This window comes from Oncorhynchus nerka, linkage group LG12 (genome assembly GCF_034236695.1).
Source record: "Oncorhynchus nerka isolate Pitt River linkage group LG12, Oner_Uvic_2.0, whole genome shotgun sequence".
In the NCBI taxonomy this organism is placed as follows: Eukaryota; Metazoa; Chordata; class Actinopteri; order Salmoniformes; family Salmonidae; genus Oncorhynchus; species Oncorhynchus nerka.
This window is the reverse complement of record NC_088407.1, coordinates 12,309,904-12,330,786: the sequence shown is the minus strand read 5'-3', so window position 1 is coordinate 12,330,786 and position 20,883 is coordinate 12,309,904. Positions and strand designations below refer to the sequence as shown.

Sequence of the window (20,883 nt, the reverse complement as noted above, 5' to 3'; positions counted from 1 at the left end):
ACCCAGTGAGTCCCTCTCCTGTCCTCTACCTACCCAGTGAGTCTCTCTTCTGTCCTCTATCTACCCCAGTGAGTCTCTCTCCTGTCCTCTATCTACCCTGTCTCATTCCTGTCCTCTACCTACCCAGTGAGTCCCTCTCCTGTCCTCTATCTACCCAGTGAGTCCCTCTCCTGTCCTCTACCTACCCAGTGAGTCTCTCTCCTGTCCTCTACCTACCCTGTGTGTCTCTCTCCTGTCCTCTACCTACCCAGTGAGTCTCTCTCCTGTCCTCTACCTACCCAGTGAGTCCCTCTCCTGTCCTCTACCTACCCAGTGAGTCCCTCTCCTGTCCTCTACCTACCCAGTGAGTCTCTCCTGTCCTCTACCTACCCAGTGAGTCTCTCCTGTCCTCTACCTACCCTGTGAGTCTCTCTCCTGTCCTCTACCTACGCAGTGAGTCCCTCTCCTGTCCTCTACCTACCCAGTGAGTCCCTCTCCTGTCCTCTACCTACCCAGTGAGTCTCTCTCCTGTCCTCTACCTACCCTGTGAGTCTCTCTCCTGTCCTCTATCTACCCAGTGAGTCCCTCTCCTGTCCTCTACCTACCCAGTGAGTCCCTCTCCTGTCCTCTATCTACCCAGTGAGTCTCTCCTGTCCTCTACCTACCCTGTGAGTCTCTCTCCTGTCCTCTATCTACCCTGTGAGTCCCTCCTGTATGTATGTGTTCCTGCCACACAACACACAGACACACTTTGCTGTAAGATGTCTCCTCCTCCGTAGCGACAGTAGTCATGGTTACAGCAGAGGTATCACTTTAGCACAACTATAAATACCACTGGTGAGGACACCTTGACACACACACACACACTGCACATACTCTCTCGCTCTGCCTCTCTCTCGCTCTCTCTCTCTCTCTATGCCTCTCTCGCTATGCCTCTCTCGCTATGCCTCTCTCGCTATGCCTCTCTCGCTATGCCTCTCTCGCTATGCCTCTCTCTCTATGCCTCTCTCTCGCTATGCCTCTCTCTCGCTATGCCTCTCTCTCGCTATGCCTCTCTCTCGCTATGCCTCTCTCTCGCTATGCCTCTCTCTCGCTATGCCTCTCTCTCTCGCTATGCCTCTCTCTCTCGCTATGCCTCTCTCTCTCGCTATGCCTCTCTCTCTCGCTATGCCTCTCTCTCTCGCTATGCCTCTCTCTCTCGCTATGCCTCTCTCTCTCGCTATGCCTCTCTCTCTCGCTATGCCTCTCTCTCTCGCTATGCCTCTCTCTCTCGCTATGCCTCTCTCTCTCTCTCTCGCTATGCCTCTCTCTCGCTATGCCTCTCTCTCGCTATGCCTCTCTCTCTCTATGCCTCTCTCTCTCGCTATGCCTCTCTCTCGCTATGCCTCTCTCTCGCTATGCCTCTCTCTCTCGCTATGCCTCTCTCTCGCTATGCCTCTCTCTCGCTATGCCTCTCTCTCGCTATGCCTCTCTCTCGCTCTGCCTCTCTCTCGCTCTGCCTCTCTCTCGCTCTGCCTCTCTCTCTCGCTCTGCCTCTCTCTCTCTGCCTCTCTCTCTCTCGCTCTGCCTCTCTCTCTCTCGCTCTGCCTCTCTCTCTCTCGCTATGCCTCTCTCTCTCTCTCTCTCTCTATGCCTCGCTCGCTCTGTCTCGCTCGCTCTGTCTCGCTCGCTCTGCCTCTCTCTCGCTCTGCCTCTCTCTCTCTCGCTCTGCCTCTCTCTCTCTCGCTCTGCCTCTCTCTCTCTCGCTATGCCTCGCTCGCTCTGTCTCGCTCGCTCTGTCTCGCTCGCTCTGTCTCGCTCGCTCTGGCTCTCTCTCGCTCGCTCTGGCCTCTCTCGCTCGCTCTGCCTCTCTCGCTCGCTCTGCCTCTCTCTCGCTCTGCCTCTCTCTCTCGCTCTGCCTCTCTCTCTCGCTCTGCCTCTCTCGCTCTGCCTCTCTCGTTCTGACTCTCTCTCTCTCTCACTCACTCTGCCTCGCTCTCTCTCTTGCTCTGCCTCACTCTGCCTCTCTCTCGTTCTGCCTCTCTCTCTCTCGTCTGCCTCTCTCTCTCTCTCTCATACACAGCTGTCTCACACAGTGCTCTCTTTCCCTCTCATATTTGCTCACAGAGACTTAGCGGCCTCTGTTTCTTTCACACTTTATGGTATTCTTTCTCTTTCTTTTACGCCTCTCTTGTAGACAGACACACACACACACAGACACACACACACACAGACAGACAGACAGACAGACAGACAGACGCGCACAGATACACACGCACGCACACAGATACACACGCACGCACACAGATACACACGCACGCACACAGATACACACGCACGCACACAGATACACACACAGATACACACGCACGCACACAGATACACACACACAGATACACACGCACACACACAGATACACACGCACGCACACAGATACACACACAGATACACACACAGATACACACGCACGCACACAGATACACACACAGATACACACGCACGCACACAGATACACACACAGATACACACACAGATACACACGCACGCACACAGATACACACACAGATACACACGCACGCACACAGATACACACACAGATACACACGCACGCACACAGATACACACACAGATACACACGCACACACAGATACACACACAGATACACACACACACGTTGAGATACGGCCTATATGAATTGTAGCTTCTTTTGAAGCACATGTTGAGCCCCAGAAACGAACATGTACCACTGTAAATACCTTTGTTTATTATCGAAGAAGAATACCTGTGTGGAACATTAGGCTTCTACATTATGCAAAGGCACGATTGACACACATTTACAGTGAAAATTGTACACTGTCTCTTTAAAAAACAAACGTCAGGTTTGTGATGATGTCATGCCAGAGATCTGTCATTCATTCATTGCTATGATCATTGATCTCCTGAAGGAGCTACATTTATATCTGTGCCCCCCCCCCCCCTTCCAAAATGTTTGGATATACTGTTGTTATAGTTACCAGCTATCCAATGAGGTAACGTGACCGAACAAAGTCTAAATAAATGGTTAACAACGCCGACGTGAGAGTCGTTTCAGATTCGTCTATGAATATAACATGCGATCCGCTCTAGGAAGATTAAAATGGTGCGTTGGTAATATGGGTCAGATCTAGTGTTGGTCGGGGTAGTGTTGGTCCAGGGTAGTGTTGGTAATAAGGGTCAGATCTAGTGTTGGTCGGGGTAGTGTTGGTCCAGGGTAGTGTTGGTAATAAGGGTCAGATCTAGTGTTGGTCGGGGTAGTGTTGGTCCAGGGCAGTGTTGGTCCAGGGCAGTGTTGGTCCAGGGTAGTGTTGGTCGGGGTAGTGTTGGTCCGGGGTAGTGTTGGTCCGGGTTAGTGTTGGTAATAAGGGTCAGATCTAGTGTTGGTCCAGGGTAGTGTTGGTCCAGGGTAGTGTTGGTCCAGGGTAGTGTTGGTCCAGGGTAGTGTTGGTCCAGGGCAGTGTTGGTCGGGGTAGTGTTGGTCGGGGTAGTGTTGGTCCGGGTAGTGTTGGTCCGGGGCAGTGTTGGTCCGGGGCAGTGTTGGTCCGGGGCAGTGTTGGTCCGGGGCAGTGTTGGTCCGGGGCAGTGTTGGTCCGGGGCAGTGTTGTTCCGGGGTAGTGTTGGTCCGGGTAGTGTTGGTCCGGGGTAGTGTTGGTCCGGGGTAGTGTTGGTCCGGGGTAGTGTTGGTCCGGGGTAGTGTTGGTCCAGGGTAGTGTTGGTCGGCGGTAGTGTTGGTCGGGGTAGTGTTGGTCGGGGTAGTGTTGGTCGAGGGTAGTGTTGGTCCAGGGTAGTGTTGGTCGGGGTAGTGTTGGTCCAGGGTAGTGTATGTCGGGGTAGTGTTGGTCGGGGTAGTGTTGGTCCGGGGTAGTGTTGGTCGGGGTAGTGTTGGTCCAGGGTAGTGTTGGTCGGCGGTAGTGTTGGTCGGCGGTAGTGTTGGTCCGGGTAGTGTTGGTCCGGGGTAGTGTTGGTCGGGGTAGTGTTGGTCCGGGGTAGTGTTGGTCCGGGTAGTGTTGGTCCAGGGTAGTGTTGGTCGGGGTAGTGTTGGTCCGGGTTAGTGTTGGTCGGGGTAGTGTTGGTCCGGGGTAGTGTTGGTCGGGGTAGTGTTGGTCCAGGGTAGTGTTGGTCGGGGTAGTGTTGGTCCAGGGTAGTGTTGGTCGGGGTAGTGTTGGTCCGGGTTAGTGTTGGTAATAAGGGTCAGATCTAGTGTTGGTCCAGGGTAGTGTTGGTCGGCGGTAGTGTTGGTCGGGGTAGTGTTGGTCCAGGGTAGTGTTGGTCGGCGGTAGTGTTGGTCGGGGTAGTGTTGGTCGGGTAGTGTTGGTCGGGTAGGTAGTGTTGGTCCGGGGTAGTGTTGGTCCGGGGTAGTGTTGGTCCGGGTAGTGTTGGTCCGGGTAGTGTTGGTCCGGGGTAGTGTTGGTCCGGGGTAGTGTTGGTCCGGGGTAGTGTTGGTCGGGGTAGTGTTGGTCCGGGTTAGTGTTGGTCGGGGTAGTGTTGGTCGGGGTAGTGTTGGTCCGGGGTAGTGTTGGTCCAGGGTAGTGTTGGTCGGGGTAGTGTTGGTCCAGGGTAGTGTTGGTCGGGGGTAGTAGTCCGTAGTGTTGGTCCGGGTTAGTGTTGGTAATAAGGGTCAGATCTAGTGTTGGTCCAGGGTAGTGTTGGTCCAGGGTAGTGTTGGTCCAGGGTAGTGTTGGTCCAGGGTAGTGTTGGTCCAGGGTAGTGTTGGTCCAGGGCAGTGTTGGTCCGGGCAGTGTTGGTCCGGGTAGTGTTGGTCCGGGGTAGTGTTGGTCGGGGGTAGTGTTGGTCGGGGTAGTGTTGGTCCGGGGTAGTGTTGGTCCGGGGTAGTGTTGGTCCGGGGTAGTGTTGGTCGGGGTAGTGTTGGTCCGGGGTAGTGTTGGTCGGGCGTAGTGTTGGTCGGGGTAGTGTTGGTCCAGGGTAGTGTTGGTCGGCGGGTAGTGTTGGTCGGGTAGTAGTGTGGTCCGGGGTAGTGTTGGTCGGGGTAGTGTTGGTCCGGGGTAGTGTTGGTCCGGGGTAGTGTTGGTCCGGGGTAGTGTTGGTCCGGGGTAGTGTTGGTCCGGGTAGAGTTGGTCGGGGTAGTGTTGGTCGGGGGTAGTGTTGGTCGGGGTAGTGTTGGTCGGGGTAGTGTTGGTCGGGTAGTGTTGGTCCAGGGTAGTGTTGGTCGGCGGTAGTGTTGGTCGGGGTAGTGTTGGTCGGGGTAGTGTTGGTCCAGGGTAGTGTTGGTCCAGGGTAGTGTTGGTCGGGGTAGTGTTGGTCCGGGGTAGTGTTGGTCCGGGGTAGTGTTGGTCCAGGGTAGTGTTGGTCGGGGGTAGTGTTGGTCCGGGGTAGTGTTGGTCCGGGGTAGTGTTGGTCCGGGGTAGTGTTGGTCCAGGGTAGTGTTGGTCCAGGGTAGTGTTGGTCCAGGGTAGGGTAGTGTTGGTCCAGGGTAGTGTATGTTGGTCGGGGTAGTGTTGGTCGGGGTAGTGTTGGTCGGGGTAGTGTTGGTCGGGGTAGTGTTGGTCCAGGGTAGTGTTGGTCCAGGGTAGTGTTGGTCCAGGGTAGTGTATGTCGGGGTAGTGTTGGTCGGGGTAGTGTTGGTCCGGGGTAGTGTTGGTCGGGGTAGTGTTGGTCGGGGGTAGTGTTGGTCCGGGGTAGTGTTGGTCCGGGGTAGTGTTGGTCCGGGGTAGTGTTGGTCGGGGTAGTGTTGGTCCGGGGTAGTGTTGGTCCGGGGTAGTGTTGGTCCGGGTAGTGTTGGTCGGGGTAGTGTTGGTCCAGGGTAGTGTTGGTCCGGGTAGTGTTGGTCGGGTAGTGTTGGTCGGGGTAGTGTTGATCCGGGTAGTGTAGTGTTGGTCGGGGTAGTGTTGGTCGTTGTTGGTCGGGCGGTCGTGTTGGTCCGGGGTAGTGTTGGTCCAGGGTAGTGTTGGTCCGGGGTAGTGTTGGTCGGGGTAGTGTTGGTCGGGGTAGTGTTGGTCGGGGTAGTGTTGGTCCGGGGTAGTGTTGGTCCGGGGTAGTGTATGTTCGGGGTAGTGTATGTTCGGGGTAGTGTTGGTCCGGGGTAGTGTTGGTCCGGGGTAGTGTTGGTCCGGGGTAGTGTTGGTCGGCGGTAGTGTTGGTCGGGGTAGTGTTGGTCGGGGTAGTGTTGGTCCAGGGTAGTGTTGGTCCAGGGTAGTGTTGGTCCAGGGTAGTGTATGTCGGGGTAGTGTTGGTCGGGGGTAGTGTTGGTCCGGGTAGTGTTGGTCGGCGGTAGTGTTGGTCGGGGTAGTGTTGGTCGGGGTAGTGTTGGTCCAGGGTAGTGTTGGTCCAGGGTAGTGTTGGTCCAGGGTAGTGTATGTCGGGGTAGTGTTGGTCGGCGGTAGTGTTGGTCCGGGGTAGTGTTGGTCCGGGGTAGTGTTGGTCCGGGGTAGTGTTGGTCCGGGGTAGTGTTGGTCCGGGGTAGTGTTGGTCCGGGGTAGTGTTGGTCCGGGGTAGTGTTGGTCCGGGGTAGTGTTGGTCCGGGTAGTGTTGGTCCGGGGTAGTGTTGGTCGGGGGTAGTGTTGGTCCGGGGTAGTGTTGGTCCGGGGTAGTGTTGGTCCGGGGTAGTGTTGGTCGGCGGTCGTGTTGGTCGGCGGTCGTGTTGGTCCGGGTGTCGTGTTGGTCGGCGGTCGTGTTGGTCCGGGGTAGTGTTGGTCCGGGGTAGTGTTGGTCGGGGTAGTGTTGGTCCGGGTAGTGTTGGTCGGGGTAGTGTTGGTCGGGGGTAGTGTTGGTCCGGGGTAGTGTATGTTCGGGGTAGTGTATGTTCGGGGTAGTGTTGGTCCGGGGTAGTGTTGGTCCGGGGTAGTGTTGGTCGGGGTAGTGTTGGTCGGGGTAGTGTTGGTCCAGGGTAGTGTTGGTCGGCGGTAGTGTTGGTCGGCGGTAGTGTTGGTCGGGTTGTGTGGGTCCAGGGTAGTTTTGGTCGGCGGTAGTGTTGGTCGAGGGTAGTTTTGGTCGGGGTAGTGTTGGTCGAGGGTAGTTTTGGTCGGCGGTAGTGTTGGTCGGCGGTAGTGTTGGTCGGGGTAGTGTTGGTCCAGGGTAGTGTTGGTCCAGGGTAGTGTTGGTCCAGGGTAGTGTTGGTCCAGGGTAGTGTTGGTCCAGGGTAGTGTTGGTCGGGGTAGTGTTGGTCCGGGGTAGTGTTGGTCCGGGGTAGTGTTGGTCGGGGTAGTGTTGGTCGGGTAGTGTTGGTCGGGGGTAGTGTTGGTCCGGGTAGTGTTGGTCCAGGGTAGTGTTGGTCGGGGTAGTGTTGGTCGGGGTAGTGTTGGTCGGGGTAGTGTTGGTCCAGGGTAGTGTTGGTCGGGGGTAGTGTTGGTCGGGGTAGTGTTGGTCGGGGTAGTGTTGGTCGGGGTAGTGTTGGTCCGGGGTAGTGTTGGTCCGGGGTAGTGTTGGTCGGCGGTAGTGTTGGTCCGGGGTAGTGTTGGTCCGGGGCAGTGTTGGTCCGGGCAGTGTTGGTCCGGGGTAGTGTTGGTCCGGGGCAGTGTTGGTCGGCGGTAGTGTTGGTCGGGGGTAGTGTTGGTCGGGGTAGTGTTGGTCCAGGGTAGTGTTGGTCGGCGGTAGTGTTGGTCGGGGTAGTGTTGGTCCAGGGTAGTGTTGGTCCAGGGTAGTGTTGGTCCAGGGTAGTGTTGGTCCGGGGTAGTGTTGGTCGGGGTAGTGTTGGTCCGGGGTAGTGTTGGTCCGGGGTAGTGTTGGTCCGGGGTAGTGTTGGTCCGGGGTAGTGTTGGTCCGGGGTGTTGGTCGTGTTGGTCGGGGTAGTGTTGGTCGGGGTAGTGTTGGTCCAGGGTAGTGTTGGTCGGGGTAGTGTTGGTCCAGGGTAGTGTTGGTCCAGGGTAGTGTTGGTCCAGGGGTAGTGTTGGTCCAGGGTAGTGTTGGTCCAGGGTAGTGTTGGTCCAGGGTAGTGTTGGTCGGGGTAGTGTTGGTCCGGGGTAGGGGGTAGTGTTGGTCCGGGGTAGTGTTGGTCGGGGTAGTGTTGGTCCGGGGTAGTGTTGGTCCGGGGTAGTGTTGGTCGGGGTAGTGTTGGTCGGCGGTAGTGTTGGTCGGGGTAGTGTTGGTCGGCGGTAGTGTTGGTCCGGGTAGTGTTGGTCGGGGTAGTGTTGGTCGGCGGTAGTGTTGGTCGGGGTAGTGTTGGTCGGGGTAGTGTTGGTCCGGGGTAGTGTTGGTCCAGGGTAGTGTTGGTCCAGGGTAGTGTTGGTCGGGGTAGTGTTGGTCCAGGGTAGTGTTGGTCCGGGTAGTGTTGGTCGGGGTAGTGTATGTTCGGGTAGTGTCGGGGTAGTGTTGGTCCGGGGTAGTGTTGGTCGGGTAGTGTTGGTCGGGGTAGTGTTGGTCCAGGGTAGTGTTGGTCCAGGGTAGTGTTGGTCCAGGGTAGTGTTGGTCCAGGGTAGTGTTGGTCGGGGTAGTGTTGGTCCGGTAGTGTTGGTCCAGTGTTGGTTGGTCCAGGGTAGTGTTGGTCCAGGGTAGTGTTGGTCCAGGGTAGTGTTGGTCGGTAGTGTTGGTCGGGGTAGTGTTGGTCCGGGTAGTGTTGGTCCGGGGTAGTGTTGGTCAGTGTTGGTCCGGGGCAGTGTTGGTCGGGGGTAGTGTTGGTCGGGGTAGTGTTGGTCGGGGGTAGTGTTGGTCCAGGGTAGTGTTGGTCGGCGGTAGTGTTGGTCGGGGTAGTGTTGGTCCAGGGTAGTGTTGGTCCAGGGTAGTGTTGGTCCAGGGTAGTGTTGGTCGGGGTAGTGTTGGTCCGGGGCAGTGTTGGTCCGGGGCAGTGTTGGTCGGGGTAGTGTTGGTCCGGGGTAGTGTTGGTCCGGGTAGTAGTGTGTGGTCCGGGGTAGTGTTGGTCGGGGTAGTGTTGGTCGGGGGTAGTGTTGGTCGGGTAGTGTTGGTCCAGGGTAGTGTTGGTCGGGGTAGTGTTGGTCGGGGTAGTGTTGGTCCAGGGTAGTGTTGGTCCAGGGTGGTGTTGGTCCAGGGTAGTGTTGGTCCAGGGTAGTGTTGGTCCAGGGTAGTGTTGGTCGGGGGTAGTGTTGGTCCAGGGTAGTGTTGGTCCAGGGGTAGTGTTGGTCGGGGGTAGTGTTGGTCGGGGTAGTGTTGGTCCGGGGTAGTGTTGGTCCGGGGTAGTGTTGGTCCGGTGTTGGTCGGGGTAGTGTTGGTCCGGGGTAGTGTTGGTCCGGGGTAGTGTTGGTCCGGGGTAGTGTTGGTCCGGGGTAGTGTCCGGGTGGTCGGGGGTAGTGTTGGTCGGGGGTAGTGTTGGTCGGGGTAGTGTTGGTCCGGGGGTAGTGTTGGTCGGGGTAGTGTTGGTCCGGGGTAGTGTTGGTCGGGGTAGTGTTGGTCCGGGGTAGTGTTGGTCGGGGTAGTGTTGGTCCGGGGGTAGTGTTGGTCCGGGTAGTGTTGGTCCGGGGTTGGTCCGGGTAGTGTTGGTCCGGGGCAGTGTTGGTCCGGGGTAGTGTTGGTCCGGGTAGTGTTGGTCCGGGGTAGTGTTGGTCCGGGGTAGTGTTGGTCCGGGGTGTTGTGTAGTGTTGGTCGGGGTAGTAGTGTTGGTCCAGGGTAGTGTTGGTCCAGGGTAGTGTTGGTCGGGGTAGTGTTGGTCCAGGGTAGTGTTGGTCCAGGGTAGTGTTGGTCCAGGGTAGTGTTGGTCCAGGGGTAGTGTTGGTCCAGGGGTAGTGTTGGTCGGGAGGTAGTGTTGGTCCGGGGTAGTGTTGGTCCGGGGTAGTGTTGGTCGGGGTAGTGTTGGTGTTGTTGGTCGGGGTAGTGTTGGTCCGGGGTAGTGTTGGTCCGGGGTAGTGTTGGTCCGGGGTAGTGTTGGTCCGGGGTAGTGTTGGTCGGGGGTAGTGTTGGTCGGGGTAGTGTTGGTCCGGGGTAGTGTTGGTCGGGGTAGTGTTGGTCCGGGGTAGTGTTGGTCGGGGTAGTGTTGGTCGGGGTAGTGTTGGTCGGGGTAGTGTTGGTCCGGGGTAGTGTTGGTCTGGGGTAGTGTTGGTCGGGGTAGTGTTGTTCCAGGGTAGTGTTGGTCCGGGTCCGGGTAGTGTTGGTCCGGGTAGTGTTGGTCCGGGGTAGTGTTGGTCCGGGGTAGTGTTGGTCGGGGTAGTGTTGGTCCGGGTAGTGTTGGTCCGGGGTAGTGTTGGTCCGGGGTAGTGTTGGTCGGGGTAGTGTTGGTCCGGGGTAGTGTTGGTCCGGGGTAGTGTTGGTCCGGGGTAGTGTTGGTCGGCGGTCGTGTTGGTCGGCGGTCGTGTTGGTCCGGGGTAGTGTTGGTCGGGGTAGTGTTGGTCCGGGGTAGTGTTGGTCGGGGTAGTGTTGGTCGGGGTAGTGTTGGTCGGGGTAGTGTTGGTCGGGGTAGTGTTGGTCCGGGTAGTGTTGGTCGGGGTAGTGTTGGTCGGGGTAGTGTTGGTCGGGGTAGTGTTGGTCCAGGGTAGTGTTGGTCGGGTAGTGTTGGTCCAGGGTAGTGTTGGTCGGGGTAGTGTTGGTCGGGGTAGTGTTGGTCGGGGTAGTGTTGGTCCAGGGTAGTGTTGGTCCAGGGTAGTGTTGGTCCAGGGTAGTGTATGTCGGGGTAGTGTTGGTCGGCGGTAGTGTTGGTCCGGGGTAGTGTTGGTCCGGGGTAGTGTTGGTCGGGGTAGTGTTGGTCCAGGGTAGTGTTGGTCCAGGGTAGTGTTGGTCGGCGGTAGTGTTGGTCGGGGTAGTGTTGGTCCGGGTAGTGTTGGTCCGGGTAGTGTTGGTCCGGGGTAGTGTTGGTCCGGGGTAGTGTTGGTCCGGGGTAGTGTTGGTCCGGGGTAGTGTTGGTCCGGGGCAGTGTTGGTCCGGGGCAGTGTTGGTCCGGGGCAGTGTTGGTCCGGGTCAGTGTTGGTCCGGGGCAGTGTTGGTCGGGCGGTAGTGTTGGTCGGGGTAGTGTTGGTCGGGGTAGTGTTGGTCCAGGGTAGTGTTGGTCGGCGGTAGTGTTGGTCGGGGTAGTGTTGGTCCAGGGTAGTGTTGGTCCAGGGTAGTGTTGGTCCAGGGTAGTGTTGGTCCAGGGTAGTGTTTGTCCGGGGCAGTGTTGGTCCGGGGCAGTGTTGGTCCGGGGCAGTGTTGGTCCGGGGCAGTGTTGGTCCGGGGTAGTGTTGGTCCGGGGTAGTGTTGGTCCGGGGTAGTGTTGGTCGGCGGTAGTGTTGGTCGGGGTAGTGTTGGTCCAGGGTAGTGTTGGTCGGGGTAGTGTTGGTCGGGGTAGTGTTGGTCGGGGTAGTGTTGGTCCAGGGTAGTGTTGGTCCAGGGTAGTGTTGGTCCAGGGTAGTGTATGTCGGGGTAGTGTTGGTCGGCGGTAGTGTTGGTCCGGGGTAGTGTTGGTCCGGGGCAGTGTTGGTCCGGGGTAGTGTTGGTCCGGGGTAGTGTTGGTCCGGGGTAGTGTTGGTCCGGGTAGTGTTGGTCCGGGGTAGTGTTGGTCCGGGGTAGTGTTGGTCCGGGGTAGTGTTGGTCCGGGGTAGTGTTGGTCGGGGTAGTGTTGGTCCGGGGTGTTGGTCCGGTGTTTGGTCGGGGTCGTGTTGGTCGGGGTCGTGTTGGTCCGGGGGTAGTGTTGGTCGGGGTAGTGTTGGTCCAGGGTAGTGTTGGTCGGGGGTAGTGTTGGTCGGGGTAGTGTTGGTCCGGGGTAGTGTTGGTCCGGGGTAGTGTTGGTCCGGGGTAGTGTTGGTCCGGGTAGTGTTGGTCGGGGTAGTGTTGGTCGGGGTAGTGTTGGTCCGGGGTAGTGTTGGTCCGGGGTAGTGTTGGTCCGGGGTAGTGTTGGTCCGGGGGTAGTGTTGGTCCGGGGTAGTGTTGGTCGGCGGGTGTAGTGTTGGTCCGGGTAGTGTTGGTCGGGTAGTGTTGGTCCGGGGTAGTGTTGGTCGGGGTAGTGTTGGTCGGGGTAGTGTTGGTCGGGTAGTGTTGGTCGGGGTAGTGTTGGTCCGGGTAGTGGTTAGTGTTGTCGGGGTAGTGTTGGTCGGGGTAGTGTTGGTCGGGGGTAGTGTTGGTCGGGGTAGTGTTGGTCCAGGGTAGTGTTGGTCGGCGGTAGTGTTGGTCGGGGTAGTGTTGGTCCGGGGTAGTGTTGGTCGGCGGTAGTGTTGGTCCGGGTTAGTGTTGGTCGGGGTAGTGTTGGTCCAGGGTAGTGTTGGTCCGGGGGTAGTGTTGGTCGGGGTAGTGTTGGTCCAGGGTAGTGTTGGTCGGGGTAGTGTTGGTCCGGGTTAGTGTTGGTAATAAGGGTCAGATCTAGTGTTGGTCCAGGGTAGTGTTGGTCCAGGGTAGTGTTGGTCCAGGGTAGTGTTGGTCCAGGGTAGTGTTGGTCCAGGGCAGTGTTGGTCCAGGGTAGTGTTGGTCCAGGGGTAGTGTTGGTCCGGGGTAGTGTTGGTCGGGGTAGTGTTGGTCGGGGTAGTGTTGGTCCGGGTAGTGTTGGTCCGGGGTAGTGTTGGTCGGGGTAGTGTTGGTCGGGGGTAGTGTTGGTCCGGGTAGTGTTGGTCGGGGTAGTGTTGGTCGGGGTAGTGTTGGTCCGGGGTAGTGTTGGTCGGCGGTCGTGTTGGTCGGCGGTCGTGTTGGTCCGGGGTAGTGTTGGTCCGGGGTAGTGTTGGTCCGGGGTAGTGTTGGTCCGGGGTAGTGTTGGTCCGGGGTAGTGTTGGTCCGGGTAGTGTTGGTCCGGGGTAGTGTTGGTCCGGGGTAGTGTTGGTCCGGGGCAGTGTTGGTCCGGGGCAGTGTTGGTCCGGGGCAGTGTTGGTCCGGGGCAGTGTTGGTCCGGGGTAGTGTTGGTCCGGGGTAGTGTTGGTCCGGGTAGTGTTGGTCCGGGGTAGTGTTGGTCCGGGGTAGTGTTGGTCCGGGTAGTGTTGGTCCGGGGTAGCGTTGGTCCGGGGCAGCGTTGGTCCGGGGTAGTGTTGGTCGGGGGTAGTGTTGGTCCGGGGTAATGTTGGTCCGGGGTAGTGTTGGTCCGGGGTAGTGTTGGTCCGGGGTAGTGTTGGTCCGGGGTAGTGTTGGTCCGGGGTAGTGTTGGTCCGGGGTAGTGTTGGTCCGGGGTAGTGTTGGTCGGGGTAGTGTTGGTCCGGGGTAGTGTTGGTCCGGGGTAGTGTTGGTCCGGGGTAGTGTGAAACTACAGCGAAGCCTTATCATTATAGCAGTTATTATTTGGGCTCATTTTTTTCGTAGTCGCACAATGTTCCCAGAGTACAACTCAAGGTCGCACAGGAAAATATTTAGTTGCATTGGTCGCGCTCTGGAGCCCTGTGTGTTTGCGGAAAGGAGAAGCTCGCGCTCTGGAGCTCTGTGTGTTGGCTGAAAGGAGAAGCTTGCGCTCTGGAGCTCTGTGTGTTTGCGGAAAGGAGAAGCTCGCGCTCTGGAGCTCTGTGTGTTTGCGGAAAGGAGAAGCTCGCGCTCTGGAGCTCTGTGTGTTTGCGGAAAGGAGAAGCTCGCGCTCTGGAGCTCTGTGTGTTGGCTGAAAGGAGAAGCTCGCGCTCTGGAGCTCTGTGTGTTGGCTGAAAGGAGAAGCTTGCGCTCTGGAGCCCTATGTGTTGGCTGGAAGGAGAAGCTTGCGCTCTGGAGCCCTGTGTGTTGGCTGAAAGGAGAAGCTCGCGCTCTGGAGCCCTATGTGTTGGCTGGAAGGAGAAGCTCGCGCTCTGGAGCCCTGTGTGTTGGCTGAAAGGAGAAGCTTGCGCTCTGGAGCCCTGTGTGTTTTATTAAGGTTTCAAATAACACACAGACCGTTTACCGGTGTATCACATGACCTGACCTCAGCCAAGTAGGGCATTTACCCTCCCAAAGTGTCTCATTTTAACATTCAAAACCACCTCACAAACCCATATTTATTTGGTTCAGTGCTGGACCTCTCTCTTGTGTCTCAGAACATTCCATTTGACATTAAAGGGGTTTGTTTGTTTATTAAATTCCCGCCCCCCAAACATCATGGGAGTACCTTTTTTAAATTTTTTTATAGTTGTTTGGATGTTCATTTGGAAATGTTCATTTAAAACACATTATAACAAAGTCTTTGCGTCCCAAATGGCTTCCTATTCCCTATATAACGTACTACTTTCAACCCAGAGTAGATTATAGTAGTAGTACACTATATAGGGGAAACGGTGCCAACCAATGACGTGTGTCAACCCTGGATTGCTGATGTTCTGTCGAGGCCTATGAGAGGCTTTGAAGAAGCATTCCCCCAATACGAATGGAATTCTAGATTATTTTAATAAAATGTTGCTTGGACAATATTACATGTGTTTTAAGTATGTATTTGTTGTCATGGGGACAGTAACATTAGTATAAAGGATTTTATTTATTTTTAAGACTTTATTTTTTTGCAATTTTTTATTTTTATGTTCACATATAATTTAACAGTCTACATTAAGGTGTCTTTCATATAATAATAATAAATAATACTAATATAATATATATATAATATATATAATAATATAATATATCGTAATATAACTTGGCAAAAACACATGTAGACGTTAATAAATAGCTTCCAAAATATTTGTTACAATGGCTTCAATGGAGGGGGACCATAAAGATGGCTTCAATGGAGGGGGACCATAAAGATGGCTTCAATGGAGGGGGCCCATAAAGATGGCTTCAATGGAGGGGGCCCATAAAGATGGCTTCAATGGAGGGGGACCATAAAGATGGCTTCAATGGAGGGGGACCATAAAGATGGCTTCAATGGAGGGGGACCATAAAGATGGCTTCAATGGAGGGGGACCATAAAGATGGCTTCAATGGAGGGGGACCATAAAGATGGCTTCAATGGAGGGGGACCATAAAGATGGCTGTGTGGTGGCTTCAATGGAGGGGGACCAGGAAGATGGCTGTTTGGTGGCTTCAATGGAGGGGGACCAGGAAGATGGCTTCAATGGAGGGGGACCATAAAGATGGCTTCAATGGAGGGGGAGCATAAAGATGGCTTCAATGGAGGGGGATCATGAAGATGGCTGTGTGGTGGCTTCAATGGAGGGGAACCAGGAAGATGGCTTCAATGGAGGGGGACCAGGAAGATGGCTGTTTGGTGGCTTCAATGGAGGGGGACCAGGAAGATGGCTGTGTGGTGGCTTCAATGGAGACCGTTCAATGTTCTCGAACACAGGAATCTGAATATCCCGCCTATGGAATGCCTCAGTGGCCAGGGAGACCAGGTCTTCATCCGACTCTGCTGAACCCAGCCGTCTGATTGGCTTACACAGAAGGTGTAAGGTTTTTGTATTTTACGGCGCCCCCTGTCAGTCATCCAGGGTTTTACACACATCATTAGTGCCATCCAGTATTAAAGTCCCCCTGAATTCCTCTTCACTCGTCTGATAAACTCATTCAACTGTGATGCAGCATTTTATTGGTGTTGTCAAATAGTTGCGTTAAAAATATATATTATTCAAAGTTTATTTTGATATTTTCAAGGGGGTTTTCTATGTAAAATAAATAAATAAATAATGTAAATATTATATAACAGGATTTAGTTGGTTTTTGAATCCTGAATCCCACAGCTATAGTTACAGACTCAGTTAGACAGTTAAATGCTGAATACATTTTGAGTCCCAAATGGCACCCTGTTCCCTATATAGTGCACTACTTTAGACCAGAGCTGGCACCCTATTCCCTATATAGTGCACTACTTTAGACCAGAGCTGGCACCCTATTCCCTATATATAGTGCACTACTTTAGACCAGAGCTGGCACCCTATTCCCTATATAGTGCACTACTTTAGACCAGAGCTGGCACCCTATTCCCTATATATAGTGCACTACTTTAGACCAGAGCTGGCACCCTATTCCCTATATAGTGCACTACTTTAGACCAGGGTTCAGTAGTATACTATATAGGGAATAGGTTGCCATTTGGGATGCACACATTGTTCTCTGTTGATAAATCTACTCTTGTGAAACAACTTGTCAGTCAATGTACATATATATATTTATATATTTATTTTATTTGTGTTCCTTTTTGTTTTTGTAGAAATCTCTCCTTCAGATTTCTGAGAAGGTAGGCAACTACATCACCCACTATAATAACCCCTTTTTTGGTCTTCATTTGATATTTACAGATTTTATATATATATATATATAGATGGATATTATTTGCATCCCAAATGGCACCCTTTCCCCTATATAGACCAGAGCCCCTGGTCAGAAGTAGTGCATTATGTAAGGAATAATGTTTCATTTGGGAGGCAACCAAAATTCTCCCCCTCGTTTGGTGTTTCGTAACGCTTTTTGTTTTGATTTTCCCTGTGCCTTGACCTCTGACCTTTACCCTCTCGATTCTGTGGCTGGCCCCTTTTTTTGCTGTTGGTTTTGAGTGAAGTGTTTTGTTGCTCCGGTTACTAACGTTACACCCCCCCCAGTAGGGTTGGAAAATCGTATATAAAATTGTCTGGTTTTCCAGAAATCCCGGTTGGAGGATTTCTAGAATCAGCAGGGGACACAATCTCCAGTGAATCCTCAAACCAAGGAATTTTGGAAACTTTTTGCACAATAAAACCCATCTTTCCCTCCTTCCATCATCCTCTCACTTCATCTTCTCTCCATCCTCTCGTCCCTCTATCCATCATCCTCTCAACTCATCTTCTCTCCATCATCCTCTCACCTCATCCCTCTATCCATCATCCTCTCAACTCATCCCTCCATCCATCATCCTCTCACCTCATCCCTCCATCCATCATCCTCTCACCTCATCCCTCTATCCATCATCCTCTCAACTCATCTTCTCTCCATCATCCTCTCACCTCATCCATCTATCCATCATCCTCTCAACTCATCCCTCCATCCATCATCCTCTCACCTCATCTCTCCATCCATCATCCTCTCACCTCATCCCTCTATCCATCATCCTCTCAACTCATCTTCTCTCCATCATCCTCTCACCTCATCCCTCCATCCATCATCCTCTCAACTCATCCCTCTATCCATCATCCTCTCAACTCATCTTCTCTCCATCATCCTCTCACCTCATCCCTCCATCCATCATCCTCTCACCTCATCCCTCCATCCATCATCCTCTCACCTCATCCCTCTATCCATCATCCTCTCACCTCCATCCATCATCCTCTCACCTCATCCCTCTATCCATCATCCTCTCAACTCATCTTCTCTCCATCATCCTCTCACCTCATCCCTCCATCCATCATCCTCTCACCTCATCCCTCCATCCATCATCCTCTCACCTCATCCCTCTGTGTGAGCTCACCCTTTGTGTCCGAGAGAGTGAGTGTGTAAATAGAGAGTAGGTGTTGGAGGAATAGAGGGGAACACCAGGGATCAGGTTACCCCTACCTCAAAATAGGAAGTGATGTCACTGGTTTGATGGGATATGATGTCATCTCTTCTGTCAGGGAGGTTGCTCAGCTAGCGCCGGGTGTTTTTAAGGTACGGAGTGAATATCAAAGACAGTACACAACAACTGATCAAACCCCTATGGGTCATATGAGAGACAATCACCTAACCTGACCCTGTACACACTCGCCTTTAATTCACCTCATACCCTGGCCGGTACTGATCACTGACCAGTGATGGAAAAAGTACCAAATTATCATACTTGCGTAAAAGTCAAGAAAGATACCTTTTTAATAGAAAATGACTAAAGGGAAAAATCACCCAGTAAAATACTACTTCAGTAAAAGTATTTGGTTTTAAATATACCTAAGTATCAAAAGTAAAAGAATAAATCATTTCAAATGACTTATATTAAGCAAACCAGACGGCACCGTTTTAAAATGTATTTACAGATAGCCAGGGGCACACTCCAACATGCAGACATTTACAAATGAAGCATGTGTGTTTTAGTGAGTCCTCCAGATCAGAGGCAGTAGGGATGACCAGGGATGTTCTCTGTTTAGTGAGTCCTCCAGATCAGAGGCAGTAGGGATGACCAGGGATGTTCTCTGTTTAGTGAGTCCTCCAGATCAGAGGCAGTAGGGATGACCAGGGATGTTCTCTGTTTAGTGAGTCCGCCAGATCAGAGGCAGTAGGGACGACCAGGGATGTTCTCTGTTTAGTGAGTCCTCCAGATCAGAGGCAGTAGGGATGACCAGGGATGTTCTCTGTTTAGTGAGTCCGCCAGATCAGAGGCAGTAGGGATGACCAGGGATGTTCTCTGTTTAGTGAGTCCTCCAGATCAGAGGCAGTAGATGACCAGGGATGTTCTCTGTTTAGTGAATCTGCCAGATCAGAGGCAGTAGATGACCAGGAATGTTCTCTGTTTAGTGAGTCCGCCAGATCAGAGGCAGTAGATGACCAGGGATGTTCTCTGTTTAGTGAGTCCGCCAGATCAGAGGCAGTAGATGACCAGGGATGTTCTCTGTTTAGTGAATCTGCCAGATCAGAGGCAGTAGATGACCAGGAATGTTCTCTGTTTAGTGAGTCCGCCAGATCAGAGGCAGTAGATGACCAGGGATGTTCTCTGTTTAGTGAATCCGCCAGATCAGAGGCTGTAGGGATGTTCTCTGTTTAGTGAGTCCTCCAGATCAGAGGCAGTAGATGACCAGGGATGTTCTCTGTTTAGTGAGTCCGCCAGATCAGAGGCTGTAGGGATGACCAGGGATGTTCTCTGTTTAGTGAGTCCTCCAGATCAGAGACAGTAGGGATGACCAGGGATGTTCTCTGTTTAGTGAATCTGCCAGATCAGAGGCAGTAGATGACCAGGAATGTTCTCTGTTTAGTGAGTCCGCCAGATCAGAGGCAGTAGATGACCAGGGATGTTCTCTGTTTGGTGAGTCTGTCAGAACAGAGACAGTAGATGACCAGGGATGTTCTCTGTTTAGTGAGTCCGCCAGATCAGAGACAGTAGGAATGACCAGGGATGTTCTCTGTTTAGTGAGTCCGCCAGATCAGAGGCAGTAGATGACCAGGGATGTTCTCTGTTTAGTGAGTCCTCCAGATCAGAGGCAGTAGATGACCAGGGATGTTCTCTGTTTAGTGAGTTCGCCAGATCAGAGGCTGTAGGGATGACCAGGGATGTTCTCTGTTTAGTGAGTCCGCCAGATCAGAGACAGTAGGGATGACCAGGGATGTTCTCTGTTTAGTGAATCTGCCAGATCAGAGACAGTAGGGATGACCAGGGATGTTCTCTGTTTAGTGAATCTGCCAGATCAGAGGCAGTAGGGATGACCAGGGATGTTCTCTGTTTAGTGAGTCCTCCAGATCAGAGGCAGTAGGGATGACCAGGGATGTCCTCTGTTTAGTGAGTCCTCCAGATCAGAGACAGTAGGGATGACCAGGGATGTTCTCTGTTTAGTGAATCTGCCAGATCAGAGGCAGTAGGGATGACCAGGAATGTTCTCTGTTTAGTGAGTCCTCCAGATCAGAGACAGTAGGGATGACCAGGGATGTTCTCTGTTTAGTGAATCTGCCAGATCAGAGGCAGTAGGGATGACCAGGGATGTTCTCTTGATACGCATGTGAATTTGACCATTTTCCTGTCCTGCAAATAAGTATTCAAAATGGAGTGAGTACTTTTGGATGTCAGGGAAAATGTATGGAGTAAAAAAGTAAATTATTTTCTTCAGGAATGTAGTGAAGTAAAAGTTGTCAAAAATAGAAATGGTAAAGTACAGATACCCCAAATAACTACTTAAGTAGTACTTTAAATTATTTTTACTTAAGTACTTTACACCACTGTCACTGACAACACCATTGAGTGGTACGATGGGGGGGGGTTCCAGCTTTAGTTAGTAGTAGACCATGGTTCTAAGCAGGACTTTGGGTCGATTTGCAATTTTATTTGAAAATCCAATTAAATCCTTGAATTCACTCATGAAGTGGAGAATGTATTTAAAAAATTAAAAAATGTACCCCTTTTTTCTCCCAAATTTCGTGGTATCCAATTGTTGAAGTAGCTATCTTGTCTCATCGCTACAACTCCCGTACGGGCTCGGGAGAGATGAAGGTTGAAAGTCATGCGTCCTCCGATACACAACCCAACCAAGCCGCACTACTTCTTAACACAGTGCGCATCCAACCCGGAAGCCAATGTGCCGGAGCCCGCCACAGGAGTCGCTGGTACGTGATGCGACAAGGACACCCCTACCGACCAAGCCCTCCCTAACCTGTGCGTCGCCCCACGGACCTCCCGGTCGCGGCCGGTTACGACAGAGCCTGGGCGCGAACCCAGGGACTCTGATGGCACAGCTGGCGCTGCAGTACAGCGCCCTTAACCACTGCGCCACCCAGGAGGCCGGAGAATGTATGTTTAATTGAATATCGAATTTCAACAATCAAGTTATTGAATTGGAATTGGACTGTTTTGGATTTTTTTTAAATTGGAATTGTAAAAACATTTAATCTTTTGGAATTTAGTTTCAAATCAATAGTTCTACATTTCCCATAGTATCATACATTGTTTTGTTTTATCCTGCAGTCAATCATTAACACTTGTATTTCTATATTTCCAGTATAGCTAAGCTGTCTGAACAGTGACATGATCAGCCTAGAAGCCAGAGGGAATTGAGTTTACATTTGTGGAATTGTTGAGGATAATATTAAATTCGGAATTGAATTCTTTGAATGACCTAATAATGGAATTGAATTCTTTGAATGACCTAATAATGGAATTGAATTCTTTGAATGACCTAATAATGGAATTGAATTCTTTGAATGACCTAATAATGGAATTATCTCTCAATTCAAAGACTGGCCTGGAATTTAATTTACAGGGAGAGAAAATGTAAATATAATTGAAGGTATTAATCCCAACCCTAAAGGAAGTTGTTTTGAGAGAGAGAGAGATGTCAAGGAGTTTCTTTTTTGCATCACTCCATCTCTGACTACAATGCCTTTTATAGTGCAGCACACACACACTTTATCTTGGCCAGGTCGCAGTTGTAAATGAGAACTTGTTCTCAACTGGCCTACCTGGTTAAATAAAGGTGAAATATTTTTTAAATAAATAAACACACAGTTATCTCACGCACACGCGGTTATCGCTCACGCACACGCGGTTATCGCTCACACAGTTATCTCACA

At 52.8% G+C, this 20,883-nt stretch overlaps 1 protein-coding gene across 1 annotated transcript in view; it reads left to right on the top strand.

Annotated features, from left to right (window-relative positions):
* Window positions 1-20,883, top strand: part of mark2b (MAP/microtubule affinity-regulating kinase 2b) — a 105,901-nt gene that overhangs the window by 71,575 nt on the left and 13,443 nt on the right. The window contains exon 18 of the mRNA XM_065025240.1: window positions 15,881-15,907. Coding sequence (XP_064881312.1) covers window positions 15,881-15,907 — 27 coding nt within the window. The remainder of the gene's footprint in view (window positions 1-15,880; window positions 15,908-20,883) is intronic.